The sequence below is a fragment of the Hyperolius riggenbachi genome, chromosome 3 (genome assembly GCF_040937935.1).
Source record: "Hyperolius riggenbachi isolate aHypRig1 chromosome 3, aHypRig1.pri, whole genome shotgun sequence".
In the NCBI taxonomy this organism is placed as follows: domain Eukaryota; kingdom Metazoa; phylum Chordata; class Amphibia; order Anura; family Hyperoliidae; genus Hyperolius; species Hyperolius riggenbachi.
The window spans coordinates 241,329,949-241,346,094 of NC_090648.1; the positions used below are offsets into that span (position 1 = coordinate 241,329,949).

A 16,146-nucleotide genomic window follows, 5' to 3' on the forward strand; every position below is an offset into this window, starting at 1 on the left:
GTTCCTGGTCCCTTTTTCCACTGAATGCGAGACATACAACCTTATAACGAGGGTTGTCAGCAGTTGGTAAGCTCCCTCTAATCCTTTGGGTGACGGTCTACCACTTGGATATGAGAATTTATGACCACATTGGTGAAAGACGATTCATTGTGAAACAGTGGATTCACTTATGATCTGCGCTGACTTTTTAATTAGATCATAGTACCCAAACCCTTTTTTTGTATAAAAAAATACATTAAAAAATACATAAATAGTTACTGAGAAATAATGATTTTTTTTCCATTTTTTCCTTATTATTCTAAATAAAATGCATTTAGAATAAAATAATTCATAGCATAATGTACCTCCCAAAGAAAGCCTAATTGGTGGTGAAAAAAATAAGATACAGATCATTTCGTTGTGATTAGTAGTGATCAAGTTATTGGCAAAAGAATGGGAGGAACGCTGACAGCTGAAAATTGTTCTGGTCCTAAATGGGTTAAAGAAAACCTCAGTGGTCAAGTGGTTAATACTATATAGTTTTTGGAAATAATAGAATAACTATTCAAATTCTGTCTGTACCTGTTGGATCAGACTGGGGAAATGGACAAGGGTCATGAGGTATTGTCTTCACAGGCACTGAGGTTGGTAATCTGTAGAAACATAAGTTCAGAATGATTTTGTTTTGTTTTGCATTGCTGTCCTTCAGCTAAGGCAGAAAAGGGAGAGACAACCTAAATTAATAGAATGAAATAATAAAAGTCATTGCCATGTCATACATTGTATCAGATTTACCAATGCTTCCCAAGCTCAGGATCACAGAGGAAGATAATTAATTGTACTGGGATTTAGTAAACCAACCCCAGATGAGAAAGATATTTAAATAACATGCAATATTTAAACAAAATGATTAATGATACCGAGTTTTAGTTTTTGTTTTTTTACATGTATCTACAAGTGCCAAGTCCTGCAATAATTCAGTGTCTAAAACAGCAGATAATGGTGTTTGGCGTTTATCATGTAGGTAAGAGAAGATGTGAGATTTTTGTTCTTCATATGAGCTCTGAGCCACATGGATGCTATTAAAAACAGAAGGTATTCAAGGATATCATTTGTTTGTAACAGAATCATGCAGATGGCTTTATGAAGTTGCATGTTACTTGACTTTATTCAATTTTAAGACGACACAGAACAATTTAATTACAATAATTATAACTGCAGCTCTAAAAAATGTGCAAGGCTCGCCTAAATAGCTAGCGCACTCAAAATACCTGTTTTGCAGATTTCTTCCATTATTACAGGGAAATTACACTAAATTCGGGCATCGGTGATGCATTTACTGAAAATGATTTTCAACGTCTGCTTGGCATCAATTTTGCCAAGTTGACTAAATTAAAATAAAACAATATTGCCAGTGAGCTGTGCCCCTGGTACTGGTTTGCTTTCCATTCAGCTTTTCAGCTTTACAGCATCAATAAATGCAGTGTTAGAATCATCATCACAACACTAATTCCACCCTGAAAAGTTATATTTGCTTTTTAATGTTGCATGTAATGGACGGAAGTCTGTTTTATGGGCTTCTTTGTGTTAATGTCTACTAATGAAAAAGGCACTAGAGATGGAAATGTAATGCACTAAGCTATGTCTACTTTGTTAATTGTGTCTCTTTGGTGAGATTCAGACACATTCATTTGGATATGGGAACCAAGCAACTCTTTTCTTTTTAAAGATTAGGATTGTTTTTTTAATGAATCTTAAAACAAATTACAATGTAGCAATTGAAAATGATTTGCAATTCTGCTCTATATTCCCTGCACAAGGTAAATAGGGTATGTTTGATGCCATAGTTGTCATGTGACCTGCGCCCAACTTTACCAAGCCAGTGAAATGTCTATCATGGGCGTGTCCTGATTTTCACATAGTTCTCATGTGACCAACTTTCCAAAGTCAGTGAATGTGTCTGCTGGGGGCGTGCCCTATTGCAGCACGAAAAAAAAACATATATATCCAGGCACATCGCCTCTAGTTAGGACATTAAAATAAGTTATAAAGGAAAGGGAGGTGCTGAAGGGGGTGTGGCCAGAAAACAGCAAAAATCTATTAACCCTTCGCACTCTCGCATGCAAATGTTCAAACAAATGCATTCACAGATTCACTCATCCAGGCACCCCTGTTATCCCTACAGAAAAGCCGGGGTCTTAGTTCACAGAAGAATGCATTCTTATGCTTAGTCACCTATACTGCGCAGAAGTACCCAGGTAAACATAGGTGTCCTAACTCTGGCCCTGTAACATGCATAGTGCAGACATGCAAACATTCATTGCATCAAACCTATCTAGGGATTAGGAGCACACATCCTGACGTCCTCTCCTGGGACAGATAGCGCATCAAGTATCACAGTGCAAAGCACAACGTTTCGACTACAAGGTCTTTTTCAAGCACTTGAAAAAGACCTTGTGGTCGAAATGTTGTGCTTTGCACTGTGGTACTTGTAATAAATTGGCCAAGTGGCCTTAAATCCAGGTAGAGACCCAACCTTTCTGTTCTTATGTGAAGTGACCCTATGGTGGATGAGGGTTTTGACTGGTTGCCTCCCTGGTACTATAATCATTGGGTTGCCGCATTGAGATATCTTTATTGACCCAAGAATAGGCAGCCAGATGTCTCCTGCAGTATAGGTATCCAGATATAGCCAGATGTAGCCCCCCCCCCCCCCAGTATAGGTAGCCAAATGAACCCCATCAGTTTATGTAGCCAGATAACCCCATAGTATAGGTTAGTGCTTCCCACCCTGTCCTGTGCTCCCCCAGCTCAGACGGTCTATGCAAAGTATCGGGAACAGCAGTAGGAGTGCTTCTCTTACTTCCTCCATCAAAGTCCAGCAAAGTGTATAGTCCTGCCACAGCTCACCTCTTGCTCTAGTGCTTGGCATCTCCTTTTGCAATGCATGGGATGTGAGGAGATTGAGCTACCAGGCACATGTATACTAGAGCAATGCATATGTACAGTGCTTGTTTCTCACAGGGATGCCAGCAGGATTGAGCTCAATCTTCTAACATGCAACACTAATGGTGCATGTACATGATTATTGTATACACGATACAGGTAACATTTGCAAGGTCAAATAATATTTTGTCTCATGTAACTGCTTGAAAAGATGCAGTGGATATGATTTATGCATCTAATTAAGGGGGCTGATAGCTGTGAAACATACGTTAGGTGAAATAGAGTTTCTATGTGTATCGTCAAGCAGAAATTATAGTATTTTAATGAATTCACAAACTGAAATGGACTGTTCTATCTGAAGAAGGAAGTAAAAGTTATATTTTATGGACTGTGTTGTACTTTTGTCCATTTAAACCTCTAATGAAGTAAACAGAAGTAAATAACAAAGGCAAGACTAAATAAATTAAAAATAGACAAGGCACCTGGCCCGGATGGCATGCATCCTCGGGTCCTAAGGGAATTAAGTTCAGTTATAGATAAACCCCTTTATCTTATCTTTTGTGACTCTCTTTCAACTGGCAGAGTCCCAGTGGATTGGCGTACAGCCCACGTTTTCACATTATTTAAGAAAGGCAAAAAATCAGTTCTAGGAAATTATAGACCTGTAAGCTTAACATCAGTTGTATGCAAACTATTTGAGGGGTTACTAAGAGATACTATACATGACTTCATAGTAGAAAATAATCTTATTTCTCAGCATCAACATGGGTTTACTAAAGACAGGTCCTGTTTGACTAACATGCTCAGCTTTTATGTGGTAGTGAATGCTAATATGGATATTGGGAATGCTGTAGATGTGATATACTTGGACTTTGCTAAGGCCTTCGACACTGTTCCCCACAAAAGTCTAGTGCAAAAGTTGAGGATGCAAGGACTGGGGAAGAGTCTGTGTGCTTGGATAGGGAACTGGCTAATGGACAGAAAACAAAGAGTTGTGGTCAATGGATCATACTCAAAATGGGAGACTGTTAGCAGTGGGGTCCCACAGGGGTCTGTACTGGGTCCAGTGCTCTTCAATTTATTTATTAATGACCTAGTGGATGCAGTAGTGAGCAATGTTGCTATTTTTGCAGATGATACAAAATTGTGCAGAATCATCAACTCTCAGGAAGATAGTGTCATATTGCAACAGGATCTGGATAGGATGGCTATATGGGCACATACATGGCAGATGAAATTCAATGTTGAAAAATGTAAAGTCATGCATTTTGGTCGTACCAATGGTCTAGCACCATACAAAATAAATGGGAGACAGTTGGGGACATCAAACTTGGAGAAGGACTTAGGAGTACTCATCGACAACAAGTTAAATAATCGTACTCAATGCCAAGCCGCTGCAGCTAAAGCTAACAAAATTTTGCATTAAAAGGGAAATAAAAACTCGAGATGCGAGCATAATATTGCCCCTGTTTAACTCTCTAGTAAGGCCACATCTGGAATATGGAATTCAGTTCTGGGCACCACATTACAAAAAAGATATTGCAGTTTTAGAGCACGTGCAGAGACGAGCAACAAAATTGATACGTGGGATGGAAGGTCTCACTTACCAAGAAAAGTTAGATAAACTGGGTTTATTTAGTCTAGAGAAAAGACGCCTTAGAGGAGATCTAATTAACATGTATAAATACATCAGAGGGCAATATAATAGCTTGGCGGATGAGCTTTTTGTCCCTAGGCCTTCTCAAAGGACTAGAGGACATGATCTGCGCATGGAGGAAAAACGTTTTAGCCACTTATTTAGGAAAGGATTCTTTACAGTAAGAGTGATTAAGATGTGGAATGCATTGCCACAGGAAGTCGTTATGGCAAACTCTATACCTGCATTTAAAGGGGGCTTAGATGCTTTCCTTGGGTTGAATGACATCCATGGCTACAATTACTAGGTAAGGCCTAATGATGTTGATCCAGGGATTTTATCTGATTGCCATCTGGAGTCGGGAAGGAATTTTTCCCTTTTGGGGCAAATTGGACCATGCCTTGTAAGGGTTTTTTCGCCTTCCTCTGGATCAACAGGGATATGTGAGGGAGCAGGCTGGAGTTGTACTTTGTACTGGTTGAACTCGATGGACATATGTCTTTTTTTCAACCAAAATAACTATGTAACTATGTAACAGTACTCACTGTTTTTCTGGCTGTACAACTGCAATCTTTCTCTTCTTTTTCACTAAAAAATAAATAAAAATAAAACACATAAAAGTTTAGGAACACTGTTTTAGTCATAAATTAAATTGGTGTTTAAAGAATATATAACATTTTATGGGAATAAACAAGCTGCTCCTATAGCAGCTGATCTGAATGAGCACCTGAAAAGAAAGTGGTAAATTGCAAATTGATGTGTGTATTACTGATAGTTATATCATTTGTTTCAGTGAAAGGTTAGCTTTCCTTTAAAAATTTCTGCTTCTGAGCTTGTCTTCACTACATTAGATATAAATTAAAGCTACATATGAACTTACTGAATATCACTTACTTACTAATTGGTTGTTTTAAATCCAACCAATACATTACGTATTTAATACAAACATACGTTTTATGAAAACAATTTTGACACAGGTGACCTACATAAATAGGGTCCAATACCACAAAAAAAAAATTAGCTTTCATTTCACAGTTTTCTACATTTCATTTTTCAAAACAGCAAGAGAAAACACATGGAACAATTACCATAGAGTTAGTGAGTGCAGACCACACATGGCTGATATTCAATAACTTGTACCGCAGGAGACTTTCCGTTTATAGTGCACTTGGATTAGGTATTTTATGCTTTGATTTTACTTTGTTTGCAGTATGGTGAAGGGGCTTAACAATAGCTCCTGTGGCCCCGTCATTGCATGGGGGGGGGAGTGGCTAGAGGGGCCTGATCCAGTATGCAGAGTGTTATACATGACCTCTTTCTAATGGCAGGACAGGTCCTCATCACTCACCTTCAGTGTACAAGAGCTGTATAGCCAATCACCATGCAGCTTCCATCCTTGTCACAAGACATGCAGGGATGGAAGCCGCATAGTGATATGCCTGTATGGAGTTTGTACATTGAAAACCATTGAAGAGGACCCACTGTTAGAAGGAGGTAATCTCTAATTCTCAGCTGCTGGACCCCCTAGCCTTGATAGCTAAATGATGTGATGGGAAGACGCAACAAATTTCTGCAGGGGTGGGGGGCCTCACAATATAGTAATGCCCCCCTGGTGAAGTGATCTGAATAGGCTGCAATGTTTCATTCATGCCGCACTTTCAGGAACTTGCTTCAGCCCTTAGTCATCAATGAAAATAAATCTATATAGGTTTAATTGCTGCTATGGGGTGATATAGAAACATAGCGTCTCTTTTGCCACTAATTATTAACAATCCACTTCATATATAAAGCAGGAAAATCCGCTCCATATGTTGATAAGCGGTCAGCATGTACCTCAGTGCTGTGTGCGGAGCACGTGGGAGGTTTGCTTACCACATGCAGAGTAAATTCACAGCGTAGTCAGTGATCTGCAGCAGTCCTGCATGAATCATCCACTGTATACACTGAACAGTATCTCTAATTACATAACAGCTTCAGGAACTCCTGCCAATATAACTCTCCCAATTGCTCGGATCATATGGTCTTGCCAGGCTGCGTCTGCTCAAAGTGAAAAATCTGTGTGCATTACTGCCACTTACAGGAGCGCAGGAAAAGCTTAAATTGGCTGTGATACCTTGTAATTTATATCAGTATGGGATCCAAATCTGAGATCTGTTTAACGCTCCATTTAACTTACGTTTAATGGCTTAGTAATAAAAGCCAGAGAAAAGACATATTTCAAACATGCAGAGTTTGTAGAGCTTTGCACATTTTCACCAGGCATCAATGTGCTGGAATGGCTGGGAATCTCACACTAGGCTTAGCTTGTACGCTGCTGCATTGAACTCGGTTACAATTACAGGGCCAGCAGAAGTCACACTGGTGAAAGTGAGGAATGTGGAACTCTTGTTTTGGTTCTCACACTACATGTTTCTCCCTTTTGGGGGCCAGCGATTAGTTGCACAGAGCACAGGCAGCAGGAGGAATCTAAGATGAGAAATATGGTGAAAGATGGACACAGCAGGTGCCACAGGCAAAACTATCCTATCAGTCACCTAAACAGCCAGTGACAGCATTTCTTCCATGGACAATCATGACTACAGACAAAACAGATTTCATTAACTAATGTCCTCTAAAATGTCTTGACAACTTCTCAGGTTTTATTTTATGACACAGTGAAAATAGTAATAATGTAGGGGAGCTGATGAACTAATCTAAGTACAGTTAAAATCATTTTCAGCAAATGCTAAGCACAGTATTTATTGAATTCCTATACTCAGCTGCTAGTTACACAAGCAAGGGCTACCATGATGAAAGTTCAAGCAAGTCTTAAAGAGACTCTGAAGCAAGTATCAATTTACTTTTTTAACATGCAGTAAAGTTAATCAGCATAACCGCTGCTAAAACACAGCTATCCAGCAGCAAAACAAGGGGTCTTTATCCCCCAAATCCCCTTTGTAAGCTCAGGGGGAGTGCTTCCTGAAGAGGCAGAGCTAAGCCCTGTAGCTCTGCCTCTCAGCGCGTCAATCCCTGCTGATCGCCGCCTCTCCCCGCCCCTCTCAATCTGCCTTCACAAAGAGAGACGGGGCAGAGGCGTTTGACGCGCATGGAGGCAGAGCTTCAGCTCATAGCTCTGCCTCCATGAGCAGCAAAATCCACGACCAAGAAAGTCATGGATTTTGCAGGGGGGATTTGGGGGGTAAAGACCCCTCGTTTTGCCGCGGGTTAGCGGCGTTATAGCAGCGGTTATACTGATTAACATTACTGCATGTTAAACAAGTAAATTGATACTCGCTTCAGTCTCTTTCAGCTGAATATTCACCCCGCGACCCAGGAAGATGGATCCCAGCGGTGTCCTTCGATGACGAGCACTCCCTGATCCATACTCCTGTGGGCAGGTGCACATGACATCATGCAAATGCACACAATGGGTGCAAACGGGAAGTCAAGTAATCGCTGTACTTTGTCATTAGGAATCTTAAAGAGAACCTGTACTGAAAATAGGGTTCCTTGGGGGTACTTACCTCGGGAGGGAGAAACCTCTGGATCTGATTGAGGATTTCCCCATCCTCCTCGGTCCCACGTTGGTCTCTTTGGGCCGCACCGAATGTTGGCCATGGAAATATTTACCTGCCCTGGCGCAGTAGCGGCTCTCAGCTCGGGTGTCGGATCAGGCGAAATTAGCCAATCCCAGTTGGATCTTGCGCAGTCGAATGGATCCGACTGGGATTGGCTATTTCTGCCTGATCCAAGCCCGGGAGCCGCTACTGCACCTGCGCTGGAGCTGGGGAAGGTAAATATTGCAGGCGCTACAGCGCGTGCACCACAGCCTGACAATTTGTCGGCTGTGGCTTTGGAGGGGCCTAAAGAGACCACCGTGGGACTGAGGAGGACAGGGGAAGCCTCAATCGGATCCAGAGGCTTCTCCCTCCCAAAGTGAGTACCCCCTAGGAACACTTTTTGCAGTACAGGTTCTCTTTAAACATCCAATCCACCATGACAGTCGTTATCGCCCTGCATCGCTAGACATCATTTGCGTAATCACGCACCTGTACCCACGTCGCGAGAACGTGGAAAGGATCGTTCGTCACTCAAAAAAAAATCACCGGCCATCTGAAAAATCATCTGAAAAATCGCAAGGTGGGTACGGGCAAGTATGAAATAACTCTTAGCAATTCCATAAGTTTAACAACACCCAGACTGGTGCCCACGACAAGCATAAATAAAATGACGCTAATTAGAATAACAATTGCATGGCAGTCAATATGCCAGTTAATCTTATCAACCTTTTAGATTAATCAAGCCAGAGACCCATATTAAATATGCCAGGGCACCGTCTGCATGGAGTGTGTATGTTCTGTGTCTATGTTTCCTCTGGGCAGTACGGTTTCCTCCCACATCTCAAAAACATTCTGATACCTCAGTTGGTTTCCCGTTAAATTGGTCCTAGACTTGGTTTCCTGTTAAATTGGTCCTAGACTACAATGGACATATGACTATGGTAGGGATCACATTGTGAGCTCCTCTGAGGGACAGTTAGTGACAAGACTTTAAACTCCGTGAAGCACTGCAGAGGATGTCAGCACTATATAAATGCTAAATAATGATAACTGTGTAATGTTCAGTGCATATATTGCTTGCATATCCAAATCACTAAAAAAAAACAAAAAAAGAAAACAAAAAAAACAAAACATACTTTTGGGCTGCCCAATCCAATCAATTGCATTTTCAACAGATTAATATAATGCTGAAAACACAAATTGGGTTGACATTGTTTTTAGTGAAAACATACATGTCACTATGTAAATAAGGCTACATATGTCTAATAATTGCAAGAAATTGGTTTAATGCGATTCCAGTGTGTCTGTAAAGTGTATAAGGCCAGATTATGGTTATCAGATCCTGGGTTTGCTCAATTGTGGTTGGTAAGGACAGCATTTGCAATGCTATATATATCCCAGAGAATGCTCCTTGGTGTCTGTAAGCAATTGCAATAGCTATGATTGTTTATTTAATTATATGATTATTATTTTTTAATATTGTAACTAATCAGGTTTATTGTTTTGCTGCAGTTTTAGTGTTCAAGAGAGAAAGGAAAAATCGACTACTGACTGTGCTGTCTAAAGACAAAAGAATCTGCTGAACGACATTTCAGATCTGCTCTTCACATATGTTGTTTGGATGTGTGCCTGTAGTACAGTTATGGCGATATGCTGCATTCCGCACTAGAGTATTGCTGTTACGCATGTACTTACCCACCGCTCTCTGTGGTGTGCTCAGGGGGTAGGAATTTGCCTCGCACCAGCCAACAGGGAAAATATTCATAGATTCCACATCAGTAATATACTCTGGAGGAGGCTTTTGCAGACCTGAAATAAACCGTTGTGAAAATGCATCTTGTTACCTAAATATGTGCTTACAAACAATATGAATCAGCGCTTCAATATTTTTATGTTAGGAGTTTTAGTATTATAAATTCATTGCTTAACAGCGCAGTTTCTGGAATGGGGAAACAAATCTAACCAAAGGATTTTGTGTCATGGTAGAAAAGACAACTGAGGATGATAGTGTTTGAGAACTTTCTCCCCCAAGTCAAAATACTGGTTAATGAGTGCCTTTATGGCTCAGGAGTGCTCTATGTGGTCACTATAACTATAGGTCCTGAAGAATAACATTTTGCTGGGAAATATTTTACATATATATATTTTATTTCATGACTCTCACTCTATTTTCATGACTTTGTCCCTAATATGCGATGCTGTTAATGATCTGTCTAAGACCATATTTAGAAGCCTGATAATATCTATGATATACTTTTCAGATAATCATCACTGACTCAGTGGATAATTTGTAGTGATGATGCGCAAAAAAAGGAAAAAAAAGTGTAATCTGCTTTCCAACAGTGGCATTTAACAATAAGGGATGCAAAGGTTGCAACATCGGGACCCCTGGATCAAAGGGGCCCACCAGGGGCCTTCCTCCAAACACTGTATTAGCTCTTCATTGGTGCTATGTTGGTATTGATCAGTCACTGCTATCTGTGCTTGCAATAGTGGTAATATTATCAAAGTATTCTCTTCCCTGCCCTAACTCTACAGCTTGGTTATGGTGTTCTTTATCAATTATATATAGATTAAGTGAGGGGGTCCAATATAAAACAAAGGTCACACTGGGGCCAAAGGTCCTTGGCTATGCCACTGGTTTCCACTGAATCAGAAGGAAAAAAATGAGTCCATCAAAAGCAGCTGTCTTTTTTTTTTACTTATCAAAAGTGGAAAATGTGTTCCTAATAATATATATCACATATGCTTCCTCCACATGTATTAACCAGGGGGCTTAGTAGTAACCGACAAAGGCAGTGGCAAGCATACATAATAGCTACAGACCAACAGGCAAGGCGAATATTAGTTACACACTCTCTAAAAACAAAATATAAAACAACAAACAGGAGTGTTCCCTGGCATGTGACTGCATGTGCCACCACTTGCATATAGTTCCCATTATAACTATGTCTAACCAGGTACTGGTTCAATTTCCTTTCTCTCCTAAGTTTTCTTAGGACATAATTTTTCAACTTTTGTTTAAAAGAACTCTCTAGTACTCTGCAAATGAAAAAAAGTACCAAAAAGTAGGCAAAAAAGTACTTTCAAAACTATTCTGAGTATTTTCTTGTTTGCTGGTAGCTAAAAAAAACATTTTATTGACAAAATGTGCAAATATCACATGGGTGAAAACATAGGAGAAAAGGTGAATTGAATAATTAGGGCCATAATTGGGCCATTAGTTATCTCCTAGGAGATAATTTTCCTATTCTCTTTATAATAACTTTTAAGAATTTTACAATTGAACAAGTACCTAAACGGTGAAAAAGTACTATCAAAAGTATTTTGAGTATTTTCTTGCTTGCTGATGGTTTAAAAACATTTTACAACAAGCTGTGAAAATATCACTTAGGAGAAAAAATGAATATGGGCCACGGGGCCATATGCAATTCACTTTTCCACCAAAGTTATCTCCTAGGAAATAATTTTCATCTTCTCTTTTAACAAAATGTTCAGCATTTTATTCAATTGAAAAACTACCCAAAAGCTGGTGAAAAAGTAATATCTAATTTATTTTGAGTATTTATTTTGCTTGCTGGTGGCTTAACCACTTGAGGACCACAGTGTTAAACCCCCCTAAAGACCAGGCCATTTTTCTGCAAATCGGCCACTGCAGCTTTAGGGCCTCACTGCAGGGCCGCACAACTCAGCACACAAGTGATTCCCTCCCCCCTTTTCTCCCCACCAACAGAGCTCTCTGTTGGTGGGGTCTGTTTGCTCCCCCAGTGTTAATTTTTTTTATAAATATTTATTGTATTTATTTTTTTATACATTTGCCCATGTAATTATTTTTTTTAACTCCCTCCCCCCAGTCAGCCATTCACCACGATCGGCTGTCATAGGCTTCAGCCTAAGAGAGCTGTCGCTCTCCTGTGTCCCAGGGGGACAGCCGTGTCACACGGCTGTCCCCAGTACAGTGCTGCTGTAGATCGCAGCGCTGTACAATGTTTATAGATGGGGAAACAGTCTCCAACGCCGCTGGGAGACTGAAGGCAGAGCTCCGCCTTCCAAGCAGAGATGCGCGCACATCGGTGCGTGCAATCTCCTTCTAGCCCCATAGGAAGCCGTTCACGCCAATCGGTGTGGAGCGGTCCTGGGGCTGCCACCGTGTTCACGCCAGTTGGCGTGGAGCGGTCTGCTAGTGGTGTTTTGTGATAAATTGTGAAAATATCACCTAGGAGAAAACTCTGGATAAAAAGTGAATTGCATAGGGGCCACTGTGTCTGTTCCAAAGTCATGGTCCAATAATTCTCCACAGTTATTCAGTAAAGTAGTGTGCAATTAATATTTCTCTTACCTCTGGGCTAAAAAAAAAAATCTTATTTATTACTTCTGCAGAATTTGTTTTTACCTGTCTATTTATAGCTAATTTGTTATTAGACAACTATCATTTTTGATGTTATGTTTCATCAGTGTAACATGTCTATAAAGTCAGAGAACTTGTTGATTTCCCCTTTGTCAGTGAGCACTGAGCACCTCCTTCTGAGTCATTTATAGCAAAAGTACAAAGTCATCCTTAAAGAGGAACTTCAGCCTAAACAAACATACTGTCATTACCCACCCTGGCGTTCTATTGAGATCGCCAGGGCGGCTGCGGGAGGGTTTTGTTTTAAATTAAAAAAAAACTATTTCATGCAGCCAACTGAAAGTTGGCTGCATGAAAGCCCACTAGAGGGCGCTCCTGGAGCATAATTCCGATCGCCTCCAGCGATCAGAATTAACAAGGAAGGCTGCAATGAGCAGCCTTCCTTGTTTGGCTTTCCTCGTCGCCATGGCGACGAGCAGCGTGACGTCATGGACGTCAGCCGACGTCCTGACGTCAGCCGCCTCCGATCCAGCCCTTAGCGCTGGCCGGAACTATTTGTTCCGGCTGCGCAGGGCTCGGGAGGCTGGGGGGACCCTCTTTCGCCGCTGCTCGCGGCGGATCGCCGCAGAGCGGCGGTGATCGGGCAGCACACACGGCTGGCAAAGTGCCGGCTGCGTGTGCTGCTTTTTTTTTATCCAAATCGGCCCAGCAGGGCCTGAGCGGCACCCTCTGGCGGTAATGGACGAGCTGAGCTCGTCCATACCGCTAAGGTGGTTAAGTTACATTAGTTATGTTTATTAAAATAGATAGGTAATATAATCTCTTACCCATCCCATTTTAAAGGAACAGGAAAATGTTTGATTTTATGAGGGCAGCCATCTTTTTGGTTGAAAGGAGATGACAGGGAGCATGAGACACAGTCTCAACTGTCCTGTGTGCTGATCACCCCTCCCAGTTGCTAGGCAACGTGAACAACAACATAGGAAATCCCATCATGCTTTGCACAGCATCAGGGAATAAAAGCATGGGCAGTTTTCTTTGATAGGTGGAGCTTAGCTAAAAATGCAGCTAAAATGATGCTTTGGTAAGAAAAACAAAGTTCTGATGCTGTGAAGCTGTTAAAGAAACACCAAGCCTTTTGAGTTCTGCTGAGTAGATTATTAGTCCGGAGGTTCACTTTAACTGACATAAAACTCTTAATAAATGTAATTAGCAGACTGCATTTCACATGGCAAATTGTCAATTCTGTACTTTTTAACTTTAAACAAAGCAAAATAGGAATGCCAGCTTTCTATACCCTTAACAGGCCATGCCTTTTCTGAATATTTGCTCAGAAATTCACATTTCTACAGTTTTCTTTTATCTTCGTTTGAGAATATTAAGAGCCCACAGACAGTATTTATCTTCGGTGCAGCTCACTAATCTGCAATTTGCTGTAACCACAGTTTCCTTCCTGTATGAAATGTTTTGGATATATGATCACTGTTTAAAAAAGGGGCTTTTTTTGTAATAAGCCTATACAAGTTTAATAAAGCCAACACCTACCTTCAAGATGGAGCCATAGTAATCTCCCTTTTACTTTGGTCACAGAGGCAACACAAATTTCTGATGGATCATTCGGGTTAACAGCCTCCAGCTTCATGTTTTTTGTGAAGCCCCGAGAATTAGTCATCTGAAACAAAAAACGAAGACACGCAACTAGTGAACACAAACAAAACTCCATCTAGTAAACAGTTTTATTTCTTCTGTAAAATGACAATTGGAAGCAGGACAAACACTTCAGGGAAAGCAGGAATTATTTTCCCCTACACTGAGGCAGGCAAATGCAGGACACAGACTTCCTACATTTATATTTCCGGAGAGAAATTTAAAACATGAATTAGAAAACCTACAAAGCACAAATAAGGAAATAGATAGCAGACCTTATTTTCACCCATCATGTATGTACATTATTGCAGTTTAGGAAACACTTTAAAAAAAAAAAAGATTTGCGTTAAAGAAATTTCATAAATGAAATACTAAAACAACTCCAGGACATCGATGTAAATTAATAATATAATAAATCTGTGATTCATACCTGTCTCTATTATGGTTGTTCAATCTACCTAATGATACTTGCTCTCATATCGACACGACCATGGGCAGAAAAAAAGGCCCAGTCTATAGGAAGAAATGAGTAAAGCTGCGTACACATGCATAGTAACTGTCGCCCTTAACGATCATGTACTGCTTGGGTGGCAGTTGGAGCACAAGTATTATAAAGACATGCTACTCAGTACGGTTGGTCAGATATGCCGATTTCCGATTACATGGAAATTCGATTTCTGCAAATGCAGATTACAGATTCTGCAGAAATTAGCATTTTCTATTCCAATTTCTGATTTTCATGGAAAGTTGTTTTTTTTTGCAATTTTTATTATCCACTTCAGGTTCCGGGGTTTTTACTCCTTAAGGTTCCTGACAATTTTGGCATATTAGTTGTGTCGCTTTTGATACAGCCATAACTTTTTATTACCTGTGCCATCAAAGTGATATATTTATTATTTCTTCGGGAAAATCTGGGCTTTCTTGGTGTAATTTTTTTTCAAGTATTATTTAATTTCAGGATCAATTTATCAAGAAAAATTAGGCAACAATTCCAATTTTTTTTAGGTTTCCCCTTCCTAACTTTTACATGACAAGTGCCACAGTTTTAGAACACCTAAAAACACATTATCTGGCTCGTCCCGGTTAAAACAATACCATACATGCCATATTTCACCACTAGTCGGGCATGTAGCGTACCATTAACGCAAGCCTGTGCATCTGCAGTGATTGCTTGCGATCGATAGGGTTCACAGTTTGACCCCAATGCTGTATAAATGCATCACTAGGCAACAACATTTTGATGCATCTATACAGTGTTGGGTCCCCAAGCTGTCGCCATAGTGATTGCATCAGATGAATATTAAAGGGAACCTAAAGTGAGGCTGCCATATTTATTTCCGTTTAAGCAATACCAGTTTCCTGGCTATCCTGATGATCTCTTGGCTGCAATAGTATCTGAATCACACACCTGAAAAAAGCATGCACCTAATCCAGTCAGAGCACACTGATCAGGGTCTATGGCTAAAAGTATTAGAGGCAGAGGATCAGCAGGACAGCCAGGCAATGTACATTGTTTAAAAGGAAATAAATATGTCAGCCTCCTACTTTAGGTTCCCTTTAAGACCAAATATAGGTGACACAATGGGTTAATTAGTTTGGAAGGTGATATAATTGTACACACACACACACACACACACACACACACACACACACACACACACACACACACACACACACACACTATTTTTCATGTAGCTTTATGTGAATGACTGCTGCTAGCAGCAGTCATTTACGATTGTATTAGTGCACGAGCACACGCGACAGGGCGTTGGCTGATTTTAGTGCTGGACGTAAGTGTCCAGGAACCTGAAGTGGAATGTGAGACGTGAGACTTAAGGCTCATACACACGCTCAACAAAAGTCTTTTAAATGCACGATTATCAAACAACTTGAAGAAGTTGGACAACTTTTGTCAAGTAAAAGATGTGCAAACAACAAGGCATTATCACTGATCAGAGGCGACCAACGACTGATAAATCGCAGCTAAAGTCAATCCAACTGTTGGATTGACTTGAGCTGAGTCTTATCAGTCGTTGGTCACCTCTGATCAG

The 16,146-nt window shown here is 40.5% G+C and overlaps 1 protein-coding gene across 7 annotated transcripts in view; it reads right to left on the reverse strand.

Annotated features, from left to right (window-relative positions):
* The window catches only part of SFMBT2 (Scm like with four mbt domains 2), a 279,053-nt gene that overhangs the window by 42,529 nt on the left and 220,378 nt on the right, over positions 1-16,146 (reverse strand). For all 7 annotated transcript variants that reach the window (XM_068276048.1, XM_068276051.1, XM_068276049.1 and 4 more), the window contains 4 exons: positions 13,994-14,120; positions 9,796-9,909; positions 5,107-5,149; positions 562-632 (listed from right to left, as the gene is read on the reverse strand). In XM_068276048.1, the coding sequence (XP_068132149.1) occupies positions 562-632; positions 5,107-5,149; positions 9,796-9,909; positions 13,994-14,120 (355 nt within the window). The remainder of the gene's footprint in view (positions 1-561; positions 633-5,106; positions 5,150-9,795; positions 9,910-13,993; positions 14,121-16,146) is intronic.